The 26012-nt window shown below is 44.0% G+C and overlaps 1 protein-coding gene across 1 annotated transcript; it reads right to left on the reverse strand.

Moving 5' to 3' along the window:
* Positions 1-1075: 1075 nt before the first annotated feature.
* RAMP3 (receptor activity modifying protein 3) lies at positions 1076-25556 on the reverse strand. The gene is made up of 3 exons (XM_081286348.1): positions 25400-25556; positions 4300-4432; positions 1076-2095 (listed from the first exon to the last, which is right to left on the reverse strand). Exons 1-3 carry the CDS (start codon positions 25452-25454, stop codon positions 1840-1842), a joined length of 444 nt encoding a protein of 147 aa, XP_081142474.1. The 5' UTR covers positions 25455-25556; the 3' UTR covers positions 1076-1839.
* Positions 25557-26012: the final 456 nt, after the last annotated feature.

Consider the following 26012-nt stretch of genomic DNA (forward strand, 5'->3'; position numbering starts at 1 on the left):
TTTTTATTTCCTTGATAATGGAAAAATTCCAGGGTCTCTTATAGTTCTGCCAACCCACTGGGCTTAGTCATCAAATTTCATACAGCTGGGCATGGTGGCACACACCTGCAATCCCAGCAGCTCAGGAGGCTGAGGCAGGAGGATAGTGAGTTCAAAGCTAGTCTCAGCAAAAGCAAGGTGCTAAGCAACTAAGTGAGATCCTGTCTCTAAATAAAATACATAAAAGGGTTGGGGGTGTGGCTCAAGGGTCGAGTGCCCTTGAGTTCAATCCCAGTACAAAAAAAAAAAAAAAAAAAAACTTCATACAATTCTATCAATTGAAAAAATTCAAAATTTATTTAATCAATCACTGCCCTCCTACTATGAGTAAGGTTACACGGAGGAGTGGTCACCCTGGGAGAATGTTAGTGACCATGTTCTTAGACAGGACCTCTGTATGAACTTGAAGTCTGAACCAATTTGCAGAAAGGTTCTGAAATCAAAATGGGGCTGAAGAGGGGCAAACTACACAACAGCCTCACAAAAGAGACCACCCTTCAGTGCCCTGAATAATGTAACTTTGCAAAGACTTCATCCCCTAACCACCCCTTCTCCCCTTTCTAGCTCCCTCCCTACTTATCCTTTCATTCCCAAATCTGCTCACACAGCCCAGGCTCCAACCATGCCAAGTTCTTGTATGTCACTGGGCTTTCACTCATGATGCTTTCAAAAGGGAAAACTACTCATTTTTAATGACCCTCTTCCAAAATCTCCTCCAAGAACCTTCTCCCAAATCCCCAGATGGACCCCACTCTCTGTGCACACTGCATTCAGGGCTGGCGTATCTGCCTCCCCAACAAGTGAAGGGACTCTTGGGGGCTGGACTGTGCCTCATAGGTCTTGGTCTTCCCCATGGCTCTAAACACAGCAGTGCAAAAACCTCGGCTGACTGAAGTTATTAAAGACATACCCAACCATAAAAAAAACTTTCAGACAAGACCTCAGAGATTTCAAAGATTTTTAGAGATGTTGGATATCAGTCCCAAGAAAGCCACTAACTCTTTAAATACCCTGAAATAAAGTCAGAAATGCCAGACTTAGGGAGACTCTTTACTCAAAAATAGCAGACAGCAGCAGACAGAGAACATTAGCATGTAGACTTCCCTTTCAGGGTTCCTTACTCTTCAGGGAGCCCCATGGGAAGAAAGCCCCCCGCCAGCCCCAGCATAGAAGGAAGGCCCTGTCCCCACAACCCCACTCTACCCACACCAGCTTCAGAACCAAAACAGAGAAACAGGCAGATCTGCAGGTTGCGCGTGGCTCCTGGGGATCCCCAGTCTCTCTCACTCCTCAGTCTTTCTAGCAGTGGATCTGTCTGGGCTCCCCACCAGGAGGGACTCAGGGTTCCACAGCACATAACATCTGCCAAATGCTCTCACCTACCCTTTCTATATGGGTATGGTCGGGGGCCAGGGTTGGGCAGGAGATGGGGTCAGGGTCACAGCTGAAGAGGAGTTAGGTCCAGGGCTGAGGCTGACATAGGGAGTCTGAGAGGAAATGGCTAGAGACAAGGCGGCCTAGCACAGGGGAGTGAAGGATTCAGCAGAGGATGATTTCCATGCCCAGCACACAAGTCCTGGGTTTGTCACTTTCTTTCACTGGCCCAAGGAAGAGTGAAGAGCTTGAGAGGGCAGCCTGAGTCCCAGTCAGGCAACAGGCCAGTCACCAGGAATTATCAGTCAGAATGGAGTGGGATGCAGCCATAGCAGACCAGACAGTAATGGCATCCATCCACCAGCTCTCGCAGCCCCAGGAACATTCTTCCAGCTTGTCTGACATGGTCTTCTGACTAATGGGCTCTCACAGGAGCTGGTCAGTGCGTTTGCTGCGCCACACCACCAGGCCAGCCATGGCCACAGTCAACAGGACAGGCACCACGATCAGTGGGATGAGCACCTCATCTGGGGGGTCTTCCCAGTGGGTCCTGTCCACTGTGCAGTTGGAAAAGAACTGCCTGTGGATGCCAGTGATGAAGCCCTGGGCCAGTGGATTGGGCCAGTAACAGCCCACAACATTAGTCTCCACCTCAGTGCAGTTGGTGAAACTCTCGTAGTACCTGCAAAGGCAGAAAGTGAGATCACAATGCTCCCCAGGCCCCCTCATGCCTGCCCTGACCCCAGGCCAACAGGACAGGTGGGAAATGTTCCAGGCCCTGTCCTACTTGGACACCAACTCAAAGTGTGGCCTTGGAAGCCACTTCCATACTCCCAGCTACATGGGTCATCTATATCTATGCCCTTCTGTCTATGTCTCCTGCCCCCTTGACGACTTGAGCTCCTAGAACCCAAGGTTTGGGCCCAGCCCCCAACACCCAGCACCACCCTAGTCTGCCCAGAGGACATGCCGAGTGCTGCTTTTCCATGGCCAAAAGGTACCTGGGCCACAGCCACACGGACCTGCAAGGCCCTCATCATCCAGGGACACCCTGGGATCCAAAAGTAGGGTCTGTCTGAGGCCAGGGCCAGTAGCCTTCTAATCAAGTTCAACCTACTCTCATATACCAAGTGGCAACTGGGAGTATCAGACCTGTGAGACCCAGCCACCTGGGTCTCCTGCTGGGAAGCTGCCTCTCTCTGCCCCACCTGGCAGGAAACATGCATCTCAAGGGGGGTCCCTGTTCATGTGATCAAACATGGTATTATGCTTTAAATGTGAGGATTTCCCCAAAAAACTCACATGTGAGACAATTCAAGAGGGTTCAGAGGGGAAATAATTGGGTTGTGAGAGCCTTAACCCAATCAGGGAATTAATCACTTGATGGGATTACTTGAGTGAGAACTGAAGGCAGGTAGGGTATGGCTGGAGGAAGTGGGGCACTAGAGGGATATGCCTTTGGGGTATGTATTTGTATCTGCTGAGGGGAGTCTCTCTGCTTTCTGATTAACATGTGAGCTGCTTCCCTCTGCCACACTCTTCTACTGTGATGTTCAGCCTCACCTGGAGCCCCAAGGAATGGAGCCGGACTTCTATGGACTGAGACCTCAAATAAACTTTTCTTCCTCTAAAATTGTTCTGACCAGGTCTTTTAGTCACAGCAACGAAAAAGCTGACTAAAATACATGGGAATGGCTCTCAGCAAACCACCCATGATGAACCTTGCCTATCCAGTAGGCAGGTTCCAGTCAGTTCTTGAGGGTGACTAAGAACCATGGCTAACTGGACCTAGAGTTCAGCCTGGTGTATATAAGGATTTTCCAATAGCCACCTGACTTGGAATTTGGTAAGCAGCCTCTGAAGGTGGTGACCATCCTGCTGTTAGGATCTTCAGGGCTGACAATGGCAGCCATCCATTCAAGATGCTCTGGAGGAAGCTGGGTGGACACCTGCCAAGAGCCGGCAGCTCCCACACAGAGCAGCACTTTCCCACGCCTGTGCTGCAGATGCACGACAGACACAGGAGAAGGAGGGTCCTGGATCAACTTTCCCAGGGGGTCAGGCAACAGGAGGCCCACCTCCTCCTTTCTGTACTGTTCCAAGAGGGAGTGGCTGACCTGTCCCATCAACAGGAAGGGGCCTCTTCCTGCAAGGAGCTTCCTGCACAGAACAACATCCGAGTCTGCATCTCACAAAGGTCCCTCCTGAGCTACTCTTTCTTAGGCAGTGTGGAGAAACCTGGGTTGAGTCACCCAACCAGACTCCTGATTGATTCCACCAGGCTCCTGACTCATCCCAGGCTGAGTTACAGCACCAAGGCTGAAACACAAGCCATATACTTGTGCCTTCCTAGGTAACCCTCTGGAGCCTCAGACATAATGCAGCCCCTGGATGTGCCCAGGCTCTAGGAGCACCTCAACAGCCAGGTCCATGGGCAAATCCTTTGACCCCCAGAAGTCCCAATTTCCACTGCCCACCCACTCTGCTCCACCATGTGATTTGGGACAGGAAAATCATCTAACACTACTCTGAAAAATCCTTTCTCTCGAAAGTGCCTGGCATCTTGATGTGATGAGAACAACATTCTGTAACTCTCAGGACTCCAGATCTGTCCATGGAACTGCTGCCCAGAAATATTGCCAACGACAACTGCCCGCAAAACCTATGCGGCTAAGCCAGACAGACAGACCCTGGGAGCATCTGCGAACCAGGCCTGTGGGTGGGCAGGGCCCTGGGCAGCTAGTGGACAGAGTGTGTAGGTGGGTTTGTGGTGAGCTGTGGGTGGGGCAAAGGACAGAGCCATGGGAGGGACTGAGGGCCAGGGCAGGGTGTAGGTGGGGCCATGAGCAGTGTGGCTCAGGGTACCAGACCTCTCAGGGCACTCACACTATGAACTCAGACAGGTTGCACCACTTCCAGACGTCCACCTTTTGCATCATGTCTGCGAAGGCCTTCCCACACAGAGGCAGCCGTTCCAGCATCCGGGTCTCATTGCAGCCGCACACTCGGGCACACCCACCTGGGAAGAGGACAGCATGAGGAATTCTACTGGCTAACATGGGGGGTGCCCCAGGGACTCTGGCAAGCACAACCTCTCGCAGCACCTCCTGATGTCCCCTCATAGGCGAGCAACTCTTCTCTCTGCCCTGACCTCCCCTCTCCCAAAAAGGAGACCCACCCAGGAGGCAAGTCTGCCTCTTCATCACTGCAATGATGCAAGGAGCAAGCAGCAGTGAGAGTCCTCCCGAGGTGAGGAGGGGTCCTAGGCACATCAGTAATGGCCAGGAGGCTCCAGCTCCAACCTAGGGATGGTGGATACCTGTGACAGTTCTGAGAAGGGATCTGAGATATGGGGACCACCCCATGGCCTGTAGAAGCAACAGAGTTCTGAGCTGATAAGGACCACCCAACCCTGTACAAGCCCCACTCTGATTTAAGGAGACCTGAGTCTGAGGCAGCTCCTTACCCCAGGATTTTCCAGTTGGCCTTCCCAGCATCTTCCCACAAAATATCTCATCCCCTCCAACTTTGCAAATTCAACCCACACTTTCCCATCAGGAACATCCTCTCTTCCACTACGCAGGGACCTCCTATCCCCCAGGACCCATCCCACATCATGGCCATCCCACTTCCTGGTGAAGGACCTACCAGCTCCTAAACTTCCTTCACCTTCACCCAACCCTTTCTTTGCACGTTATCATATAATCAAAGGAGAGTCCATGTTTATGTGCCCTGGAGTGTGTGTGTGTGTGTGTGTGTGTGTGTGTGTGTGTGTGGCCCTGCTGTCTGTGTCCTGGCAACCAGTGTTGGGTTATAGGAGAGACCGTGGAAGGGAGCAGGAAAGAGACTCCAGACTGGAATGGGATAGATCTACCTCACACAGCCTCACTGGTTAGGAGCTCTACCTCAGTTTCCCCATCTCTAAAGAGGGAAACAGGCCCATGAGGCTGTTGAGTTTGCTAAATTAAGTCCTGTGCCCACAGAAGACCCATCTTTTTGAAGCCTTTGTTACTGGTGGTTCTGTAAATTTCTCACTGCTTTCCCCTCCTTTAGCAAAAACCTGTCAGGGGAATGAATGAATGTTACTTTCCCAGAAGGCAAGTATGTCAAGATCCTGTATCCTCTGTTTTGTAGCTCAACTGGGCACCAAAAGGGTGTTTGATAAATCACCTCTATATGAAAATGGGGGATACAGACCAAATCATATTCTGTACAGCAACCTACTCCATCAGACCACAGTACCCCAGCCACCACAAAGGAGGCCACAGCCCTCCCCAATTTCATGCCAGGGAAAGTTCTGGGACCCCCTAAGTTCTAGTACAAAGGCTTGGGACCACAGGTAGGGTTGAGGTGTTGGGCTCACAGACTTGAGGGAACTGGAGTGCTCACCTCACCTCCACCCACAAGAGGAAGATTGCACAGGGGTCATCGTGAGTGAAAAAGAACAGGCAGACAGGTACCAGTGGATACACCAGAGGGCCTGTGTGGGAATGCCCTTTCTGTCCATGGGAGCTTCCCTAACACCCACCACATCCCAAGACCCCAGGGAACCACAAGGTGGGGCAGGAGGGTATGCACACAGGCCTGGCTCAGCTGTGGGCCCCTGCCACCTGCAGGCAGACAGTGGGACAGAGACTGGCTGCATTTCCCCAGCACAGCCTATTGGCTTAGGGCTCAGCATCCTCTCTCTTCCAGAACACACAGCATCTTGGCCCTCTGTGTTTTCTTGCATCTAGATGCCCATCATCCCCATGTTCACCTGTCCCACCAGCACATCTGCAGGCTCAGCTCATGTAATAGCCCACGACATCCCTATACCCCTTCTCTCCAGAAGGAAGGCCATCCTGCAACCCCTCACCTCACCCTGACCTCACACTCCTCCAGGAGCTGGATTTTACTACCCCTGTTGTCATGGCTCTGCCTCATGTGTCTGTGCCTATGTGTCTGGATGTATCTCTGTGTGTCTGTGTGTCTATGTGTTTGAGTGTGTGAGTATGTCTATGTCTATATGTCTGTATCACTGTGTGTCTGTGTGTGCATGTGTGTTCCATGTGTACTGCATATCTGTGTGTCTATATGTATCTAAGTCTGTGTATTTTTGTGTATGTATGTGTCCATGTGTTTGTATGCATGTCTATCATCTGTGTTGGTGTGTCTGTGTGTCTTTGTGTTTGTGTGTTTGTGTGCCTGTATCTATGTGTTTATGTGTTTGTGTGTCTGTTTGTCTATGTGTCTGTGTGTGTGACTGTATGTCTGATTTGTGAGTCTGTATCTATGTGTCTGTATGTTTGTATGTCCGTGTCTACATATCTGTGTGTTTGTGTATTTGTGTATGTCTGTGTGCCTGGTTTGTGAGTCTGTGTGTATCTATGTGTCTGAATGTTTGTATGTCCATGTCTACGTATCTGTGTGTTTGTGACTGTGTGTCTATGTGTGTCTATGTATCTGTGTTTGTGTGTCTGTGTATGTGTGTGTCTGCATAGGTCTGTGTGTATCTGTGTGTCCATGTGTTTGTGTCTATGTGTCTGTGTGTCTGAGCCCATGTGCATTTGTATATGTGTCTCTATGTGTCCATGTGTCTCTGTGTGTATCTATGTGTATGTCTGTGTGTCTTTGTGTGCATGTCTATATGTGTATCTGTGACTACATTTCTGTGTGTGTATGTTCCTGAGTGTGTATCTGTGTGCATGTCTGTTGTGTCTGTGTGTGTGTGTGTGCACGTGCACATGGTGTTTCTCCTCTATCCTCAGCTCAAGTGTGGCCCTGGGAGATTCCTGGCAGTCTTTACTCAGTAAATAAAAGGAGCCCAGGGCTGGGGTGTGGCTCAGTGGCAGAGCACTTGCCTTGCACATGTGAGGCACTGGGTTCAATCCTCAGCACTACATAAAAATAAATAAACAAAATAAAGATACTGTGTCCATCTATAACTAAAAAATTAAAAATATATTTTTAAAAAAGGAGCCCAGGATCCTAGTGGTTAAAGCAAAGTGAACTGTGGACAAAGTAACTGATGCCCAGCAGAGAAATCAGTGCCCTGGACAGTCAGTCCTGCCCCTTTTTTCCTCCCCACATTTCACTGGCAGGAGCCGATAGAGAATGGCTTTCCCCCACCCACCAGTGGTCAGTGAGGTCCACACTGAAGTCACAGGAGTATGACCCAGCTGGTGTCACACAGTCACCTCAAAGTGTGTGTCTTTTTTTCCATAAAAACAAGATCAAAGAGGCCACATCATCCAACCAAAATCCTACACTTGTTACAGGCATCCTGGATGACCCTGAGACCTGGCCATGACCCACAGCTTCTGCTGGATGCCATCTACAGCAGCAATATGGAATTGTTTAAAGCCTATCCAAGCCTCAACGTATCCTTATGTCCAGGTAGATGGCAGCTCTGTAGACCCACTTCCTGCTGACAACAACCAAAAGCCCTGGATAAAATATAAATAGTATACTCATAAAATCATCAAAATGACGAGATGGGAAGAATTGTCAAGCCAAAGACTAGATGGAGTGGAACCCAGAACCATGGGATTGTTTTTGCCCTGAATATGTCTGCCCAATCTAGAAAATGGGACAGATGAAGCCCGAGATGGAGGTGTAATGGAAGGCCCCCAGTAACTGACATCTAGCAGGAAATGAGCTAGAAATAACTTCACCTTCAGCCAACTTGGAGGAGTAGTACCTGGGCATGGGCAGAAAAGGAGGAACCCCCTCTGAGAAGATACAGCGCAGACCAACCTTCTTGTGGATTCACAGCCCACATTCACATGACCTGGATCTACCCAGGGAAAACCCAACTTACACGTCGGCTTAAATTAATCATGGACAGGATCCAGCAGAAGCAAATTCAGGCCCTTTCTAGAGGGAGGAACCATGACTGAAGTCCTCATAAAATCACAACCCAGGGCTGGGGATGTGGCTCAAGCAGTAGCGCGCTTGGCATGCGGGGGGCGCTGGGTTCAATCCTCAGCACCACATAAAAATAAAATAAAGATGTTGTGTCCACCGAAAAAATAAAAAATAAATATTAAAAAATTCTCTCTCTCTCTCTCTCTCTCTCTCTCAAAAAAAAAAAAATCACAACCCACCTTCCAAGAAAGATAGGTAGCTCACAACTAAGTATTGCCTCAATAAAAAGTGTCACCAGCAGGTGCAGCCTTCCCATATGTGGCATATATCAAATGGAGAACATTATTTAGGAAAACCTTTACATTTCAGAACAGTGAGCCTGTGATTTAAGCCACAACCTGCTCCCACCGATTCTCAGTTCCAGTTATAAAGGCTCTACTCCAAGTGGGTACAAATATGGTGGAAGAGGATCCTCTCTATTCTAGCTCCAAGTCTAGGGCTACAGTTTCACCCTAAAAGGGGCAAATACATATTCCCCTGAGCTCCATGTCATAGGAGGTCTCTTTATTATGGCAGATGAGGCCAGGATGACAGGTACTCCCTTCCTATCCAGTGGAGGCTCTGCCCCAGGCATGGCAAGCCAATGATACTACCAGCTCACAGGTAGGGCACAGAGTTCGCAATGGGAAAGCAAGCCAAGGAGACCAGGAACTACAATCCAGTGCCTTCTCATAGAACAGAGATGTCACTCTGATAGAAACAGGTTACTGTCTCAACCACAAGTTCAGTATGGTGGCACCAAGGTCTTGCCCAGAGGTTAAGGACAGATTATCTCCACATCTCTGGCAAAGAGGACTAACTATATTTGGAACAGAGCACCAGCATATGCCTAAGGTCATTGTCAAAAAACAAGGGAGTTTTAGTAATAAGGCATTAAGAGAGGCTGAATGAAATGGTAGACCAAGTGGAAGTTTAACAGAAAGAACCAGGAAAGAACCCTCCTGGAACACCACTCATCCTCACAGGTCCTAAGAGGTGTGCACTGCATGAGCTGCACCGTGCAGGACCCAGCAAGGCAAGATGTGAGGAAGACAGGAAAGCACTCCCCAAGTTATACTCAGATCCACTGGCTGAAGGTAGGGCCTTACTAACTCATGGGGTATAAGCACAACTTCTAACTAAGCACTAGCTGACCTATAAGCCACACTGCTCCAAGGCAGAATCCAAGGAAGCCTGGCAGTTTTTTAAACTGCCATTCATTCCAGATAATCTGTCAGACTGTTCATATGCCCAAGGCTGCACCCCTCCAGAGAGACTGAAGAGGGAACTTTCCAAGGTTCTAGTCTTTGGCAAAACTTGGAGCAAAATTGTAAATTCATTAGACTGTCAACTAACTCTCTGCAAAGCCCAAGAAGTATAAATAGCAAAGTAAGAATAGTGAAGTATAAATAGCAAAGTAAAAAGCATAAATAGTAAAAATTTTGAAAGACATAAAAATATCTTGAGAACAGGAAAAAAGATTCATTCAAGGGAACCCCAACATGATTGACAGCTAGTTTCTTAGAAGAAACCATGGAGACCAGAAGCAGTGGGGTGACATATTGTGCTTTAAAAAAACTGTCAATCAAGAATTTTATATTCAGGGATCCTAATTAGAATAAGTTATACTCCATGTATGTATAATGTTAAAATACACTCTATTGTCATGTATATCTAAAAAGAACAAATCTTTTTAAAGAAATAACAATAATAAATATGGGTAAATGGAAGAAAAATCAATAAAGAGAAGGGAGCAGGGGGAAGGTAAAGAGATAGGAAGGAGAGGTAATCAGATCTGAATTAGAATAAGATAAGTTCCATGTGTGTATAATTGTGTCAAAATGGATTCTATTATTGTGTACAACTAAAAAGAACCAATAAAAATTTTCAAAAAAATTATATTCAGCTAAGTATCTTTCCAAAAATTAAAATGAAATAAATATATTCTCAGAAAAACAAAGCAATAGCATCAATAACAGCCTAATGTTACAAGAAATGCTAAAGGAAGTTATAGTCCAATATAGACTGCTTGCCTAATATGCATGAAGTCCTGGGTTCAATCCCCAGCACCCAATTAAAAAAAATACCAAAGGAATTTCTTCAGACTGAAAGAGAGTGGCAACTGATAGAAATCTGAATGCAAATGAGGCAGAAAAACAGCACTGATAAAGACTGGGCCCTTATGAAACACAGGTTAAAGACCTAATTAATCTCTCTGCAGTAAAAGTAGAACAGAAAAACAAAAAATGATGTGAAACTTCTTTTAAAAATATCTAATAAATTTTAAAATATTGAAATCATACAATGCCTCTGACCACAATAGAATTAAAATCAGAAATCACAAACAGAAAGAAGTCGGGGAAATTCGCAAAAATGTAGAAAATAAATAACACATTCCTAAATAACCAATAGATCAAAGAAGATTTCATAACAGGAACTAGGTAATACTTTGATATGAATAAAAATTAAGACACAATATACAAAAACTTAGAAGGATTCAGCTAAAGAAATATTTAGAGGAGAAAATGCAGCAGCAAACATCTACATTTTTTTTAAAAAAAAGACCTCAAATCAATTATCTGACCTTTTACCTTACCACACAGGAGAAAGAACAAACTAAGTCTAAAGAGAACAGAACAAAGGGGGGAAAATAAGATCAGAGGAGGGGCTGGAGATGTGGCTCAGCGGTAGCGCGCTCGCCTGGCATGCGTGCGGCCCGGGTTCGATCCTCAGCACCACATACAAAGATGTTGTGTCCGCCGATAACTAAAAAATAAAATATTAAAAAAATTCTCTCTCCTCTCTCTCTCTCTCTCCTTCTCCCTCTCTCTTTAAAAAAAAAAATAAGATCAGAGGAGAAATTAATGAAGTAGAAAACAGAAAAATAATAAATGAAATCAACAAAAGGAAAGACTGGTTCTTTTAAAAGATCTGCAAATTGCCAGGCGCAGTGGCGCACGCCTGTAATCCCAGTGGCTTGGGAGGCTAAGACAGGAGGATGATGAGTTCAAAGCCAGCCTCAACAAAAGTGATGCACTAAGCAAATCAGTGAGACCCTGTCTCTAAATAAAATACAAAATAGGGCTAGATATGTGGCTCAGCAGACAAGTGCCTCTGAGTTCAACCCCTGGTACCAATAAATAAATAAATAAATAAGAAAGATCAGCAAATTGACAAAAACTTCAGCTAGAAAAAAAAGAAACAACAAATTACTAAATCAGGAATGAAAGTCAGATAACACCATATTAGCTACGTTCCAGAAACAACAACAACAAAAATAAAGAATTATAGGCAAATATTAATGAAAACTATATGTCAACAAACTGGCATACATGAAGTGGAAAATGTCCTAGTAAGACATTGTACTGGATCAAACTGTGTCCCCTGGGGGAAAAAAATGTTGAAGTCCTAACCTCCAGCACCTTAGAATGTGACCTTATTTGGAAATAAGTTCTTTGCAGAAATAATACAATTGAAATGAGGCCATTTAAGTAGGCCCTAATCCATACAACTCATATCTATGAAAAGGAGAAATATGAACACAGAGACAAACATGCACCAGGGGAAGGTGATGTGAAGACACTCAGGAAGAAGATGGTGATGGGAAGATGGAGTCAGAGATCAGAGTAATGCAACAAATCAAGGAGTGCCTGGGGCCACCAGAAGCTAGGAATAGACAAGGAAGGAGCACAGCATTGCAAGTCCCTTGAGTTTAGACTCCTAGCTGCCAGAACTCTAAGAAAAGAAATTATGTTATTTTAATCACCCAGTTTATAATGCTTAATGACAGCCCTAGGAAATTATTAAAGACATAAATTACTGAAATTAACTCAAGAATAAATAAAGTCTGAATAGATCTATAGCAAATAAAGAGGCTAAATCAGTAATTTTTTTATTGATTATTTAAAGTATTACATAGTTCATGATATATCATCTTTCATACATTTGACTCAAATTGTGTTTTGAACTCCCATTTTCACCCCAAATACAGATTGCAGAATCACATCTGTTACATATTCACATTTTTACATAATGCCATATTAGTGACTGTTGTATTCTGCTACCTTTCCTATCCCCTACTATCCCCCCTCCCCTCCCCTCCCCTCCCATCTTCCCTCTCTACCTCCCCTGCTGTTGTTCAATTAATTTTAAAACTTTCCACAAAGATAATCCCAGGCTCAGATCACTTCACTAGTGAATTCTACCAAATATTTAAGGAAGAATTAGTATAAATCATTCACAAACTCTTCAGAAAATAGAATAGGCAACCTTACTTTTCCACATTCCAACTCATTCTACACTGCCAGTTTTATCCTGATGTCAAAGCCAAAGATATCACAAAAAAAGTAAAGCACAGGCCAATATCTCTTAGGGACACAGATGTAAAAATTTTCAACAAACACTAACAGAGTGAATTCTGCAACAGATAAAAAGCACAGTCCCTGTAATATGCTGCTTTTAAGTCCAAGTGTAGACTGAGGAGAGGGATACCTGGGTCAAATGGTGGTTTCAATCCCAATTTTCCAAGAAATCTCAGTCCTGTTTTCCATATTGGCTGCACTGATTTGCAGCCTCACCAGCAATGTATAAATGAACCTTTTTCCCCACATCCTTACCAATACTTATTGTTGTTTGTATTCATAATAGCTGCCATTCTGAAAAAAAAAAAAGAATAAGAAGGTAGCTGGACACAATGGCACATGCCTGTAATTCCAGTAGCTTGGGAGGCTGAGGCAGGAGGATCACGAGTTCTAAGCCAGCCTCAGCTCATCAGGTGCTAAGCAACTCAATGAGATCCTGTCTCTAAATGAAAACACAAAATAGGGCTGGGGATGTGGCTTAATGGTTGAGTGCCCCTGAGTTCAATCCCCAGCACCAAAAAAAAAAAAAAAAAAAAAAAGCAAATAAGAAGGTAATTCAACATAATGCAGCATATTAATAGAATGAAGGGGGAAAAAACACATGATCATCTCAATTGATGCATAAAAAGCATCTGATAAAAATCAAATGATTTTTCCTTTTAAAAATAAAATACACAACAAATTAAGGAAAGAATAGAATGTCCTCAACATGATAAAGACCATATGAAAACCCCAGAGTTAACATCATACTCAGTGGTGAATTTTCCCCTAAAATCAAGAAAAGACAAGGATGTCTGTTTTCACCACTTCTATTAAACATAGTACTGGAAGTTCTATCCAGAGCAATTAGGCAAGAAAAGAAATAAAAGTCATCCAAATTGGAAAGGGAAGTGTAAAACTATCTCCATTCACAAATATCATGATTTTATTTGTAGAAAATGCTAAAGGATCCACACCAAATAAAACTGTTAGAAATAATAAACTAATTCATCAAAGTTGCAGAATACAAAATCAATACACAAAATAAATTGTATTTATATACATTAACAATCCAAAAAGTAAATTTAAAAATAACTTTATTATAATACAATTAAAAATTAAATTATTGGTTATAAATTTAATTAAAAATGGCAAAATCTATACTTTGTAAACTGTAAAACATTGTAAAGAGAAATTAAATAAAGGAATGGGATTGTGGCTCAGCAGTAGAGCACTAGTCTAGCACATGCAAGGCCCTGGGTTCAATCCTCAGCATCACATAAAAATAAATAAATAAAATAAAGGTATTGTTTCCAACCACTTCCAAAAAATAAAAAATGTTAAAAAATTTTAAATAAGACCTAAATAAATGGAAAAATAGCTTATGTTCATGAATTAGAACACTTAGTGTTATTAAGATGTCAACATTACCTAAAATAACCCACAAATTTAAAATCACAGCTAGCCCTCTGCAGTAAATTGATAAACTCATGCTAAAATTAATATGGAAATACCAGGGACCCAAAATACCCCAAAACAACCTTGAAAAAGAGGAATAAAGTTGTAGAATTTACAGGTACCAATTTCCCAAATTACAACAAAGCTATAGTAATCAACACAGTGTGGTACTGGCATAAGGCTACACCTATAGATCAATGAAATAGAATTGAGAGTCCAGTAATAATCCCATACATTATGACAAATCAATTTTCTACAAGGTCACCAAGACAATTCATTATGGAAAGAACAATCTTTTCAACAATGGTCCTGAAACAACTGGATATATACATACAAAGGAATAAAAAGTTGGACACCTTCTTCACATCATATGCAAAAATTAACTCAAATGGACAACAGACCTATATGTAGAGCTAAACTATGAAAATTTTTAGAAGAAAATACAGGAGTCAGTCTCTGTGTTCTTGTACAACACTGAGCTGTTTTCGTGTATGACATCAAAAGAACAAGCAACAAAAGAAAAAAAATAAAGGGGCTGCATCAAAGTTTGAAAATGTTTTGCCTCAAAGGAAGCCATAAAAACAGTGAAAAACAACCCACAAAATAGAGAAAAATGCATTAAAATCAAGTCTGATAGGAGACTTGTATATATAATAATATTTAAAGAACTTTTACTACTCCATGATATACAAATGGCCAAAAAGCACATGAAAAGATGATCTATATCATTATCACCAAGGAAATAGAAATCAAAACTACAATGAAATATCACTTTAGATATACAAAAATGAATATAATTTAAAAGACAATAACAAGTTGTTGGGTTAATCAGTAATGAGTACCTGAGAAATCCTGCCATGAGATAAAAGGCCTCTAAAAAGAATACAGCCCCAACTTCCTTAATAAGACTCCTATAGTGCAAGAATTAAAACCAAGAATTAATAAATGGGATGGAATCAAACTAAAAAATTTCTTCTCAGCAAAAGAAACAATCTGTGAGGTGAACAGAGAGCCTACATCTTGGGAGCAAATTTTTACTCCTCTAGGGTATATAAAGAACTCAAAAAGCTAAGCACCAAAAAAACAATTAACCCAATCAACAAATGGGCCAAGGACCTGAACCAACACTTCTCAGAAGAGGAGATACAATCAATCAACAAATATATGAAAAAAATGTTCATCATCTCTAGCAATTAGAGAAATGCAAATCAAAACTACTCTAAGATATCATCTCACTCCAGTCAGAATGGCAGCTATTATGAAGACAAACAACAATAAGTGTTGGTGAGGATGTGGAGAAAAAGGTATACTCATATATTGCTGGTGGGACTGCAAATTGGTGTAGCCAATATGGAAAGCAGTATGGAGATTTCTTGGAAATCTGAGAATGGAACCACCATTTGACCTAGCTATCCCCCTCTCCTCGGACTGTACCCAAAGGAGTTAAAAACAGCATACTACAGGGACACAGCCACATCAATGTTCATAGCAGCAAGATTCACAATAGCTAACTGTGGAGCCAACCTAGATGCCTTCACTGGATGAATGGATAAGAAAAAATGTGGCATATATACAAAATAGAATTTTACTCAGCAATAAAAGAGAATAAAATCTTGGCATTTGCAGGTAAATGGATGGCAATGGAGGAGATAATGCTAAGTGAAGTTATCGAATCCCAAAAAACAAATGCCGAATGTTTTCTCTGATATAAGGAGGCTGACTCATAGTGGAGTAGGGAGGGAGAGCATGGGAGGATTAGATGAATTCTAGATAAGGAAGAGAGGAGGGAGGGAATGGGAGGAGGCAGGGGATTAGCAAGGATGGTGGAATGTGATGGACATCATTATCCAAAGTACATGTATGAAGACACAAATTATATACTTTATATACAGAGATATGAAAAATTGTGGTATATATGTGTAATAAGAATTGTAATGCATTTTGCTGTCATATTTTTTAATCAATAAAAAAGAGAATATTTTTTAAAAAAAGAATATGGTAATGAGGAAATGGATAGGGAGAGCTGGCCACTTCCCTTATATGCACTTCCTGGGAAAGAATATGAACAGAGTGACCTTGGTTGTAAAGTAAAAGAATGCACTCATAAAACATCTGAAGAAAGCCACTTGCACAGTGGGCATGCAACCCAGCCTACATTTTTCCCCTGTAGCCCTCCACTGTATCCTGGCTGGCCACTGCCAAGGAGTGATTAAGTAATAAAATGTCCAAAACCTCTCCACTGAGTCCTCCAAGTTCTCTCTTGGGGATTACTAAATAGGCATGGATCCTTTACAGGCCTGGAGTTGAACACAAGTGTTGGTGAGAATGTGCAGAAATTGGAATCTTCATGTACTATTGATGAGAAAGCAAAATGATGCAGCCATATTTAAAAAGGGTCTAGCAGTTTCTCAAATGTAAACATAGAGTTATGGTGATCTTGCAACCTACTTCTAGATGTATATCACACATGTTCACACAACAGTTTTTATATAAAGGTTTAAGCGGCATTGTTTGTAGGAGCCCAAAGTGGAAACAGTCCAATGTCCATCAACTAACAAATAAATAAAATGTGGTATACGGACATAGATACAATATAGATAGAACTGCATAATATTATTTGTCCATGAAGTAATGGAAGTTTTTGTCCACAGAGAAAGAAGTACTGATGATGCTAAAACATGAATACCTTAAAAATATTAAGTGAGAGAAGTTAATCACAAAATACCATATACTGATTCCATTTATACGAAATGTAGAGAACAGGTTAATATATAGAGAAAGAAAAATAGTGATTGCTTAGGGAGAAGGATGTTCAAATAAATGGCTGCAAATGAATGTGGGAATTGTTTGCAGGGGGTGATGAAAATGCCCTAAAATTTATTGTAGTGATGAATGCAAAATTCTATGAATGAACTAAGAGACATTGAATTGTATACTTTAAATGGGCAAATTGTATAGTATATTAATTACATCCCAATAAAGTTGAGGGTTTTTTACAGTGAAATACAAAATTTTTTGAAACATGCAAAAGTTAAAAGAATAACAGTGCCGTGGACCACACCTGTAATCTCAGCAGCTCAGGAGACTGAGGCAAGAGGATCACAAGTTCAAAGCCAGCCTCAGCAATGGCAAGGCGCTAAAAACTCAATAAGACCCTGTCTCTAAATAAAATACAAAATAGGGCTGGAGATGTGGCTCAGTGGTTGAGTGTCCCTGAGTTCAATCCCCGGTAAAAAAAAAAAAAAAAAAAAGTCAAAAGAAAACACCTAAACCACAAATAAGGTTTGGAGTGTTCTTCAAGGAGAAAAAAAAAAAACTATTTAAGAAGCAAATACAGATATATTCCAAGGAAAGCAGAGCACCAGAAATTGTAACTATGTAATATATAAATTTTGTATCTCAATATTTAAATATATTTAAAAGCTGACTGTGAAAACAAAAATAATAATGTATTGTAGGATTTATGACTTAAGTAAAAGGTATGATAGCAAGTGCTTCAAGTCAGGAGGGAGACATGTCAGATTTTTAGGTTATATACAAATTGATATATGTCACTTAAAGACAGACTGTGATAAGTTAAAGATGCATACCATAAACTCTAAAGCAACCACTAGCCAGGCACAGTGGTGCACATCTATAATCTCAACTACTTGGGAAGCTAAGGAAGGATGATTTCAAGTTCAAGGCCAACCTCAGCAATTTAGTGAGATTCAGTCTCAAAATAAAATGGAAAGGGCTGGGAATGAAGCTCAGTGGTAGATCACCCCCTGGATTCCATCCCAGTAACTACAAAAAACAAACAAACAAACAAACAAACAAATAAATAAATAAATAAATAAATGTAAATATAATAAATACAGTAACCGTTAAAGTAACAAAAAAGTTACAACCAATTTGCAATAAATAACTATACACCCTAATTGTTAAAAACAATAAGCTCAAAAGAGAAAAGGAGAAAAAGACTTATAGCATAATGATAAATTTAAATTTAACTATATTGGGCTGGGGATATAGCTCAGTTGGTAGAGTGCTTGCCTTGCATGCATAAGGCCCTGGGTTCAATTCCCAGCACAAAAAAAAAAGGTAAGTTTAACTATATTAATAATCAGTTTCAAAATAAGTTGTCTAAATAATTCACTTAAGAAGCAAAGATTGTCAGATAACATCAAAAAGCAACACTTAATTGTAGGCTGCTTACAGGAATTCTATTTGAAATAAAGACTCAAATAGGTTCAAAGGAAGAAAGTAGGAAAAGATAGACTATGCCACCATAAATCAAAAGAAAGATGGAGCAGCCATACCAGTAGTGGACAAAGAATACTTTGGAGCAAACAATATTACCAGAGATAAAGAGGGTCTTTTCTGGGGCTGAGATTGTGGCTCAATGGTAGTGTGCTCGCCAAGCATGTAGGCGGCACTGGGTTCAATCTTCATTCAGCACCACATAAAAATAAAGACAGTAGGGCTGGGGTTGTGGCTCGAGTGGTAGCACGCTCCCCTGGCATGCGTGGGGCACTGGGTTTGATCCTCAGCACCACATACAAAAAACAAAGATGTTGTGTCTACCGAAAACTAAAAAATAAATATTAAAATTCTTTCTCTCTCTCTCTCTCTCTCTTTTAAAAAAAAATAAAGACAATAAAGTCCATCAACAACTAAAAAAATTTTTTTAAAAAAAGAGGGTCTTTTCATGACAAAAAAAGGGCTTATTCAACAAAAAGACAGCAATCTAAAACATTTATGTATTTAATAAAACAGCATTGCAATACACAAAAAAAACAGAACTGTAAGGAGAATATACAAATTCAAAATTATAGTTGGAGAATTCAATATTCTTCTCTCAATAATTTACAGAACAAATAGACAACAAATAAATCAGGAAGACTTTAGAAAACTTAAGCAGCACCAGAGCAGAGGTGCCCACAGCAACAGGGTGCACACTGTATAGAAGAGGTAAGGTGTGCACAGTTGTTTGGGTAAAAGGGAATGAGAAATGATTTTTAAAAGTGGACCTAAGGCCAGGAGCAGAATGGACAGGTCTTTGGAGTCTATTTAAAGCTTAACAGAAAGGCAGAGTGAGTTTTCATCCACAGCAATCTCCCACTGAGCCCAAACAGGCCTTCAGAGCCTTCACACCATGGAGTCCCAGTCAAGCACTGCCAAGTCCAGGGCTGGCATCTCTTCAAGAGAATCCTGTGTCATCTCTGCAGCAAGAGGGTTTGACAATCTTCTGAAGCTTGACCATCCCACCTACCATCTGCCCAGTCTGGCTGGAAAATAGAGGGCGAGACCTTGTCCACACTCGTCCTCAACTCACTGTGTGACTCTGGGCAGGTCCCTTCACCTTGCTAGTCTATTATCACCTCATTTTTAACAAAGAGTAATTCTGATTCTGGGTGTTTCCACTGGTTAATAATTGTGTACCTACAAAATCTCTGTCAAGGCTTTACACCATCAGAATCCAGCTTTCTATTTCCACCACTGCTCCCCCAGCCTCCAGCTATCCCCCACCCTCCCAGGGGTGCCTACCCTTCCTCCTTCATAAATCAGACTGCCTTTATTACAAACCCTTCCTGGGCTCCAGCAGCTGCCCTCTCTGTGCAGGTTGGTGACTCCGGGTTCTATTTTAACACAGCTTTGGACTCTGAAAAGCTTTGAAGTAAATTATTATCCTGCATTTTGAAAGTAGAATAAAGCTATTCCTCCCTGAGACAGGTGGGGACCACATGCACAAGCCCACCCAGAAAGCCCTGAGGCTATGGGACCCAACTCCAGCTCCTCTGGGCACTGCCATCTCTCTGCAAACACACAAGATAGAACAGAGATACCTACTAGGCTGCACACTAGACCCACTCAGGCCACAACTCAGGCCTGTTGTTTGAGAACCTCAGATAAGGACTCAAGAACTCACGTTTGTTAAGCTCCCCCCCAATTGACTCCCATGTTCCCAGACCAATAACGAGTGATGGAAAGCAACACATCTCCCATCACCTCCTTGGTGACCTCGTGCTGTACAGATTCTGCTCTAGCAGGCCCGGGGTAGGGCCAATGTGCTAATGTCAGAAAAGCTCCAGATGATGCCATGCCTGCAGGTCTGAGGACCACATTCTGAGCAGTAAGGGCAGAGAGGATGGAGAACAGCAGGAAGGAACCAGGCATCCTGAATGTTCACCTGGGCTCTGCCCTTCAGCCTTGACATACTCACTTCCATCTCTAAGCTTCCATGTCTCTACCTGGAATTGGAACCAGAGGCACCCAACTGGTAGCACCTTGTCCCATTTCCTTTCCCCTTCAGCTCTTGAGTCTCCACCTCCCTCAGCACTGACCAGTATACCCCAGGGCCCTGTTCTAAGTGTGTTCCAACCCACCAACCTGCAACAACCAGAAGGAACAGGTGCTTAAGACAGGAACAGTGACCTGCGCAGTAAGACATGGTGGGGATCAAGATTCAGAGCCACGTTGACTTCCCACAGAGTTACCTCCAGGTGGACTGTCATCCCTGGTCTGGGCTGACACCCTCACCCAACTCCCATCCTTGATTTGTCAAGCAAGGGTCTATCCCAGGCTTGCCTCCTTGCTCTGGGTGCTCCAAGCTCAATGGTACCTGCTCATCTTCCCCTATTTTCATTTCCTTTTCTTCTCTCCCAGTAGACATTTCAAGTAACTGTGAAGGCTGGGCTGTGTACCAAGTTTCAGGATCCAGATCAGCATCTATCCTGGGAAGAACCTTGGGGAAAAAAAATCTGGCCTCTGTTCCATCCCAGTTAAAAGACGGGAAGACCGAAACCCAAAAGAAAAGCAACTTTCCCAGGACCAAATACAGAGTTAGCCTCTGAGCCAGAGAAGCCTTGAGCAAGTCTCTGCCCCCTGCTCAGCTGCATCTGCCAAGCCTGGTGGTGGAAAGGCAGCTCTGATCCATGTTGGGGCATTAGTGACTGAGAAGCGCAGTTCCCAAGGGCAACATGGAGGCAGACAATGGTGAAGGCAGCCTGTGCTCCTTTCTCCCTAAAGCCTCTTTGTTCCAAAAGCCTCCTTTCCCTGAAGGTCAAGGATGAGCTCCCCACCTCAGGCTTTGACAGTCCACAGGCTATTCCCCATAAGCAGCCCTTGTCCTCATTCCTGGCCTGGCTTCATCAGTCCCTGTTGGGATCCCTCTCAGCACCCTTGGGTCAATCTCCTGAGCTCCACCTGCCATCCTAATGGGCACTGGCCAGGCAAGTCCCACTTGTCACTCTCTGGTCCTACTCAATCTCCCTTTCCTCTCTCTCCCCTTCCCCTTCCTCCTCTTTATCCTGGAAGTCAGAATGAATCTGAATCCTTATAGGTATTTGCACAACCAACCCAATCATGGCTATATCTGGCAAACCATTTCTCCAACATAGGGCCATATCTGATCTTTGCATGAGCCATCATGCTCTGAAACTGACCTCTGGGACAAGATACCATAAATACCAGTGACCCTTCAGTGACCATCACTCTCTCTGAGCTCTTGTTCTCCCCCTACCACTAAGGGACTGATCAAAGACGGCACTGATTTTCCTCCACCCCCATGTCAGAACAGGTATTGCCCAGCACCTCCACCATGGACCTATAAACCTCAATCAAGCCAGTCTAGCTATCTAAGAAGATAAGGGATCTCTTACAATATGCCTGACTCAATTATTACCCTAAATCTTAATGTGCCCCAATTTTCCACGTGCCCCAGACCCTTCACGTGCTCCAGAATTTTGATGTGTTCCAAAACTTACACACCCCAGAACCTCCACATACCCCCAAATCTGCCTGTGCCCCAGAATCTTTGTGTACCCTAGGATTTCCTCATACCCCAGAATCTCTCTGAGCCCCAGAACCTCCATATGCCCTATAACTTCTATATATCCCAGAATCACCATACAACCCAGAAGCTGTATGTATTCCAGGGCCTTTGAATTCCCTGGAATCTCTCTTCCTGAATCCCTGCATGTTGGCACAGCAAGAGCCAGGCCCAGGCAGTTGTGCATGTGCTACTAAGGACCATGTGCAGGCAGGTATCTCAAGCAGATGTTCTGACATAACTTCCTTAACCAAGAGTGCTATGGAGATGCCCTAGGCCCACACAAGACAGGCACATGGGACACTTGTAGTACTCTCCACAGGGGCCCATTCTGATACCATATCTGATACTAACAGAGTTTAAGGGGGTCCTTACACAACCCCACAACCCACCCAGTATAACAGTAACAGAGTAAAGACACAAGACCCTGAAACCCCATAAAACTGGGTCACTCCACTCAGGCTACTGGCTGTGTGCTGCTTACGGAACCAGTGAAGTTCTCAGGAACTGAATCAAAATAAAAATCCATTTTGGTTAGGTTCATAGGGAAACAAAGAACACAGGGACCTGTGCATCTTTTGGTCTCAGGGACTTCCAGATGCTGAAGGATGATAAACAGCCAAACAGATGCATTTCCAAGAGAAAAGCCTTTTGTGGTCAGTCATTTTGAAATGAGATCCAGGCGCTCTCATCCTCCTCCGCAGTAACCAGATGACAGCATCAAAGGTGTCTGTGGTAGGCCTTGGACATTGGCCTTAGGAGGCTATGATATATATGATATATGGGAAATTCTGCCCCCAGTACCTTTGATCTGGGTAATTCCATCCTTACCCCTCCACTTCAGTTTCCTTATCTATAAAATGAAAAGTGGGACCAGACGATTTCCAAGACACCTCCAGTGCTAAAAAAAAAATCGATAGCCAACCACCTCCTTGAAGACTTTTAAGTCCCCAAGGCTACTTGCTACCCAGAAGTGTCCTTGGATTGACTCAGCAGAAGTAACATGACCACAGATGACACAGTGATGTCATTACTTTTTTTTTAAGGTGTAGATGGACACAACACAATGCCTTTATTTTTATGTGGTGCTGAAGATGGAACCCAGGTCCCAACCATACTAGGCAAGCGCTCTACCGCTGAGCCACAATCCCAGCCCATTACTTTTATTAATGACAAAAGGGATGGTACCAAAAAAAATGATGGTAATATGTCCACACACAGGGACATATACACATACTAGGTGTCCTATGTTCTAGTGCTGAATGTGAGCCCTCTGAGGGACATGTGCTAGGCACAGCCCCTTATTTAAACATAAATCCTTTCTCTTCATAATCCCATGTCCAGCACAAGAGGATTGGGAAGAATTCAATCAAATCAAACTGATCATCACAGAGCCCTCTACAGGTTGCTATAGTTGCATCCACATTGTAGTCCAAGAAACTGAGGCTTAGGGCCAGTAAGTGTCTTATGATGTTGGAATTATGATGCAGGATTTTCACCCAGACCAAGAAAGTCCGGGCAAGAGCTGGGCACCATAGCAGCTACCTGCTTAGTAGACACCTCCTATGACATGTGCAGTGCCAACAGTTTTCTGAATAATGCTTTATAATTCTTAAAGAAACACTGCAAGTCAGCACCCTCCCTGTTCAGAACTGGTCTTCATGACTGGCTGGTCAATAGGAACTATTTCTTCAGGCTCTAGTCCCAGCGGTGGGCAGGCCCCCAAACTCCTACTCTGTGCAGCCTAAAGGCAGCTCAGGTCACCAATGTGTCAGGATCCAGAGCACAGATGGTCACCATTCCTGGAAGTTGGGAAACTCAGCTCTTTCCTTCCAGAGGGCAGACTGAATTCTGGTCCCATCTCTGCAAATTACTTATGACCATGAATACATTTTGCCTCTCTCTGACTTTTGCTCAGGCCAGGATAATACCAGGCAGGTCTGTGAGAGGCTGGACCTGGCCCCCACTAGGGAACCTGGCCCTTAGGCAAGGTGGACAGTGGGAACCACCAAAACAGGACAAAAAGGTAGACCTTGGAGACTGGATCCATAAAAGACCCAGATATATTAAAGAGGAAGATTTTCATAGTTTCTTACAGCACTCTTTTTCAATTTCATGCTAGAGGTGGCCTGGAGAACCTCGGGTTCCCTCAGAATGAACTGGGGATTTTCTTTCCACCATGAAGATCAAGACTGCAATCAGAGGGTCCTTGCATTGAAGGCCTGCTGAAATCCCAAATCGGTATACTGATTTCTGGAAGTAGTCATATGCCTTCACCCTTTTAACACAAATATCCACCCCAACCTGGCTCCAACTCTGGATCATGAGATAAAGCCATTCTGAACAGAGACCTCTTCAATTACTAATAGGGCATTATGTAAAATTCTGGATGTGTAACCGATGTGATTCTGCAATCTGCATTTGGGGTAAAATTGGGGGTTCATAACCCACTTCAATCTAATGTATGAAATATGATATGTCAAGAGCTTTGTAATGTTGTGAACAACCAATAAAAAAAAGAAATAAATAAATTAGATAACAAAGAAAAAAAATGGAATGTTGTATGTAGATAAAAGTGACTTGGAGTCTGAGGCAGGACGATAAAAAAAAAAAAAGAAGGAAAGTCACCACTAAGCCTGGTGCACCCTTTCCCACCTCACTTATTGAATCCCAGATTTTAAATGCTGAGGAAACAGGCCCACCTTTTCATTTTACAGCCAAGGAGGCTGCAGCCAGAAGAGAAAAGCAGAAAGAACCCAAGAGGCAACAGCCCTGGTGGATAGATCCTGAGTCACTGATACCCAAGCCAGGGCCCTCCCCATCACCAGCTTCCCTCTCGCTTGCCTAGAAGCTCCACCAAAGCCCTTAAATCAGACACACACACACACACACATACTCTCTCTCTCTCTCTCACACACACACACACACACACACACACATATATATACATTACACACGCATACGTGTAAACACATCCTCTTATTCTTGGATAATTTCTTCAGTAAGCTTTTTCAAAACAAGTTTTTCATTTAATCGATTCCCATTTTGTAAGCAATGTTTCTCACTGAGTCTGTTTTCTCTCTGGAAAAGAACTCGGGTAGAAGCTGTCAGAAAGGCCAACGCTACCAAGGTCAGGAGTCCTCCAACCCACACACTCTCACAGTGTGCACCACTCATCAGGATGGGGAACTCACTACCTCCCCCTCAGGTAGGGAGATGGTACCCCAGGCCTGGGACGTCGCAGCAGCCCACAGGAAACCCCGCGCCTCCCCTGCTGCACAGGTCCTTAACCCTCAGATCCTCTGATGTCGGGGAGATCCAGGACCCTCCAGCAGAACCTGGGAGCTGCTCTGGGATCACCGCACGTCGCTTCTGAGCTCCAAGGAAGGGGAGGTGCGCAACCTAGGCGCAGCGGGGGAAGGCAAGGGTGTGCGCGGCCCCGCGGCCGTGAGAGGCTGGAGGGCCCCGGGGCCCAATTTCCCCTTACCACAGAGCAGCAGCAGCAGCGGGAAAAGATGCAGCCGCAGCGCTCGCTTCTCCATGGCCAGCGGGACTCCGGACGGCTTGTCCGGGTCTGGGCTCAGTGGAGCGCAATGGGGTGCGGGGCGGGGCCGCGGGAGCCCACTCCCTCAGGCCACTCCCACAGTCGCGCCCCCAGTCTTCGCCCTGGCCACGCCCCGCTCACGCCTGAAGTAGGAGGTGCAGCCCAAAATGCGCAAAGCACCATCCCTCCGACTGAGGGGCGGGGGAAGGCGAGTGCTCTGGATTCTGGGCTGGAGTCAGAACCAAAGTGAGAACGGGGTGTGGGATTGGACAGGGAAGGAGGGGGTGAAGAAAGGCTGCAATTCAGACCGAGGGCCCTGCAAAGTGGGGACAGACTTCGGGGACAGCCTGGGCAAAGGGTTGGGGTGAAGATGGGATGAGGATGGAGTGTGGACTGATGGAGAATTGGGGGACAGGCTGGTGGGGTCAGACTGGGAAACCACCAGGGGTAGACTGGGTGGTGGATAGACTTGGGAGGACCTGGAGTGCAGCCTGGCAAAGAGGAGGACAGAATCCTGGGTGGGAACTTGGTAGGGAAGAGCGTTTGTGCAGAGACA

This window comes from Spermophilus citellus, assembly GCF_964194105.1.
Source record: "Spermophilus citellus genome assembly, chromosome: 3".
Taxonomy (NCBI): domain Eukaryota; kingdom Metazoa; phylum Chordata; class Mammalia; order Rodentia; family Sciuridae; genus Spermophilus; species Spermophilus citellus.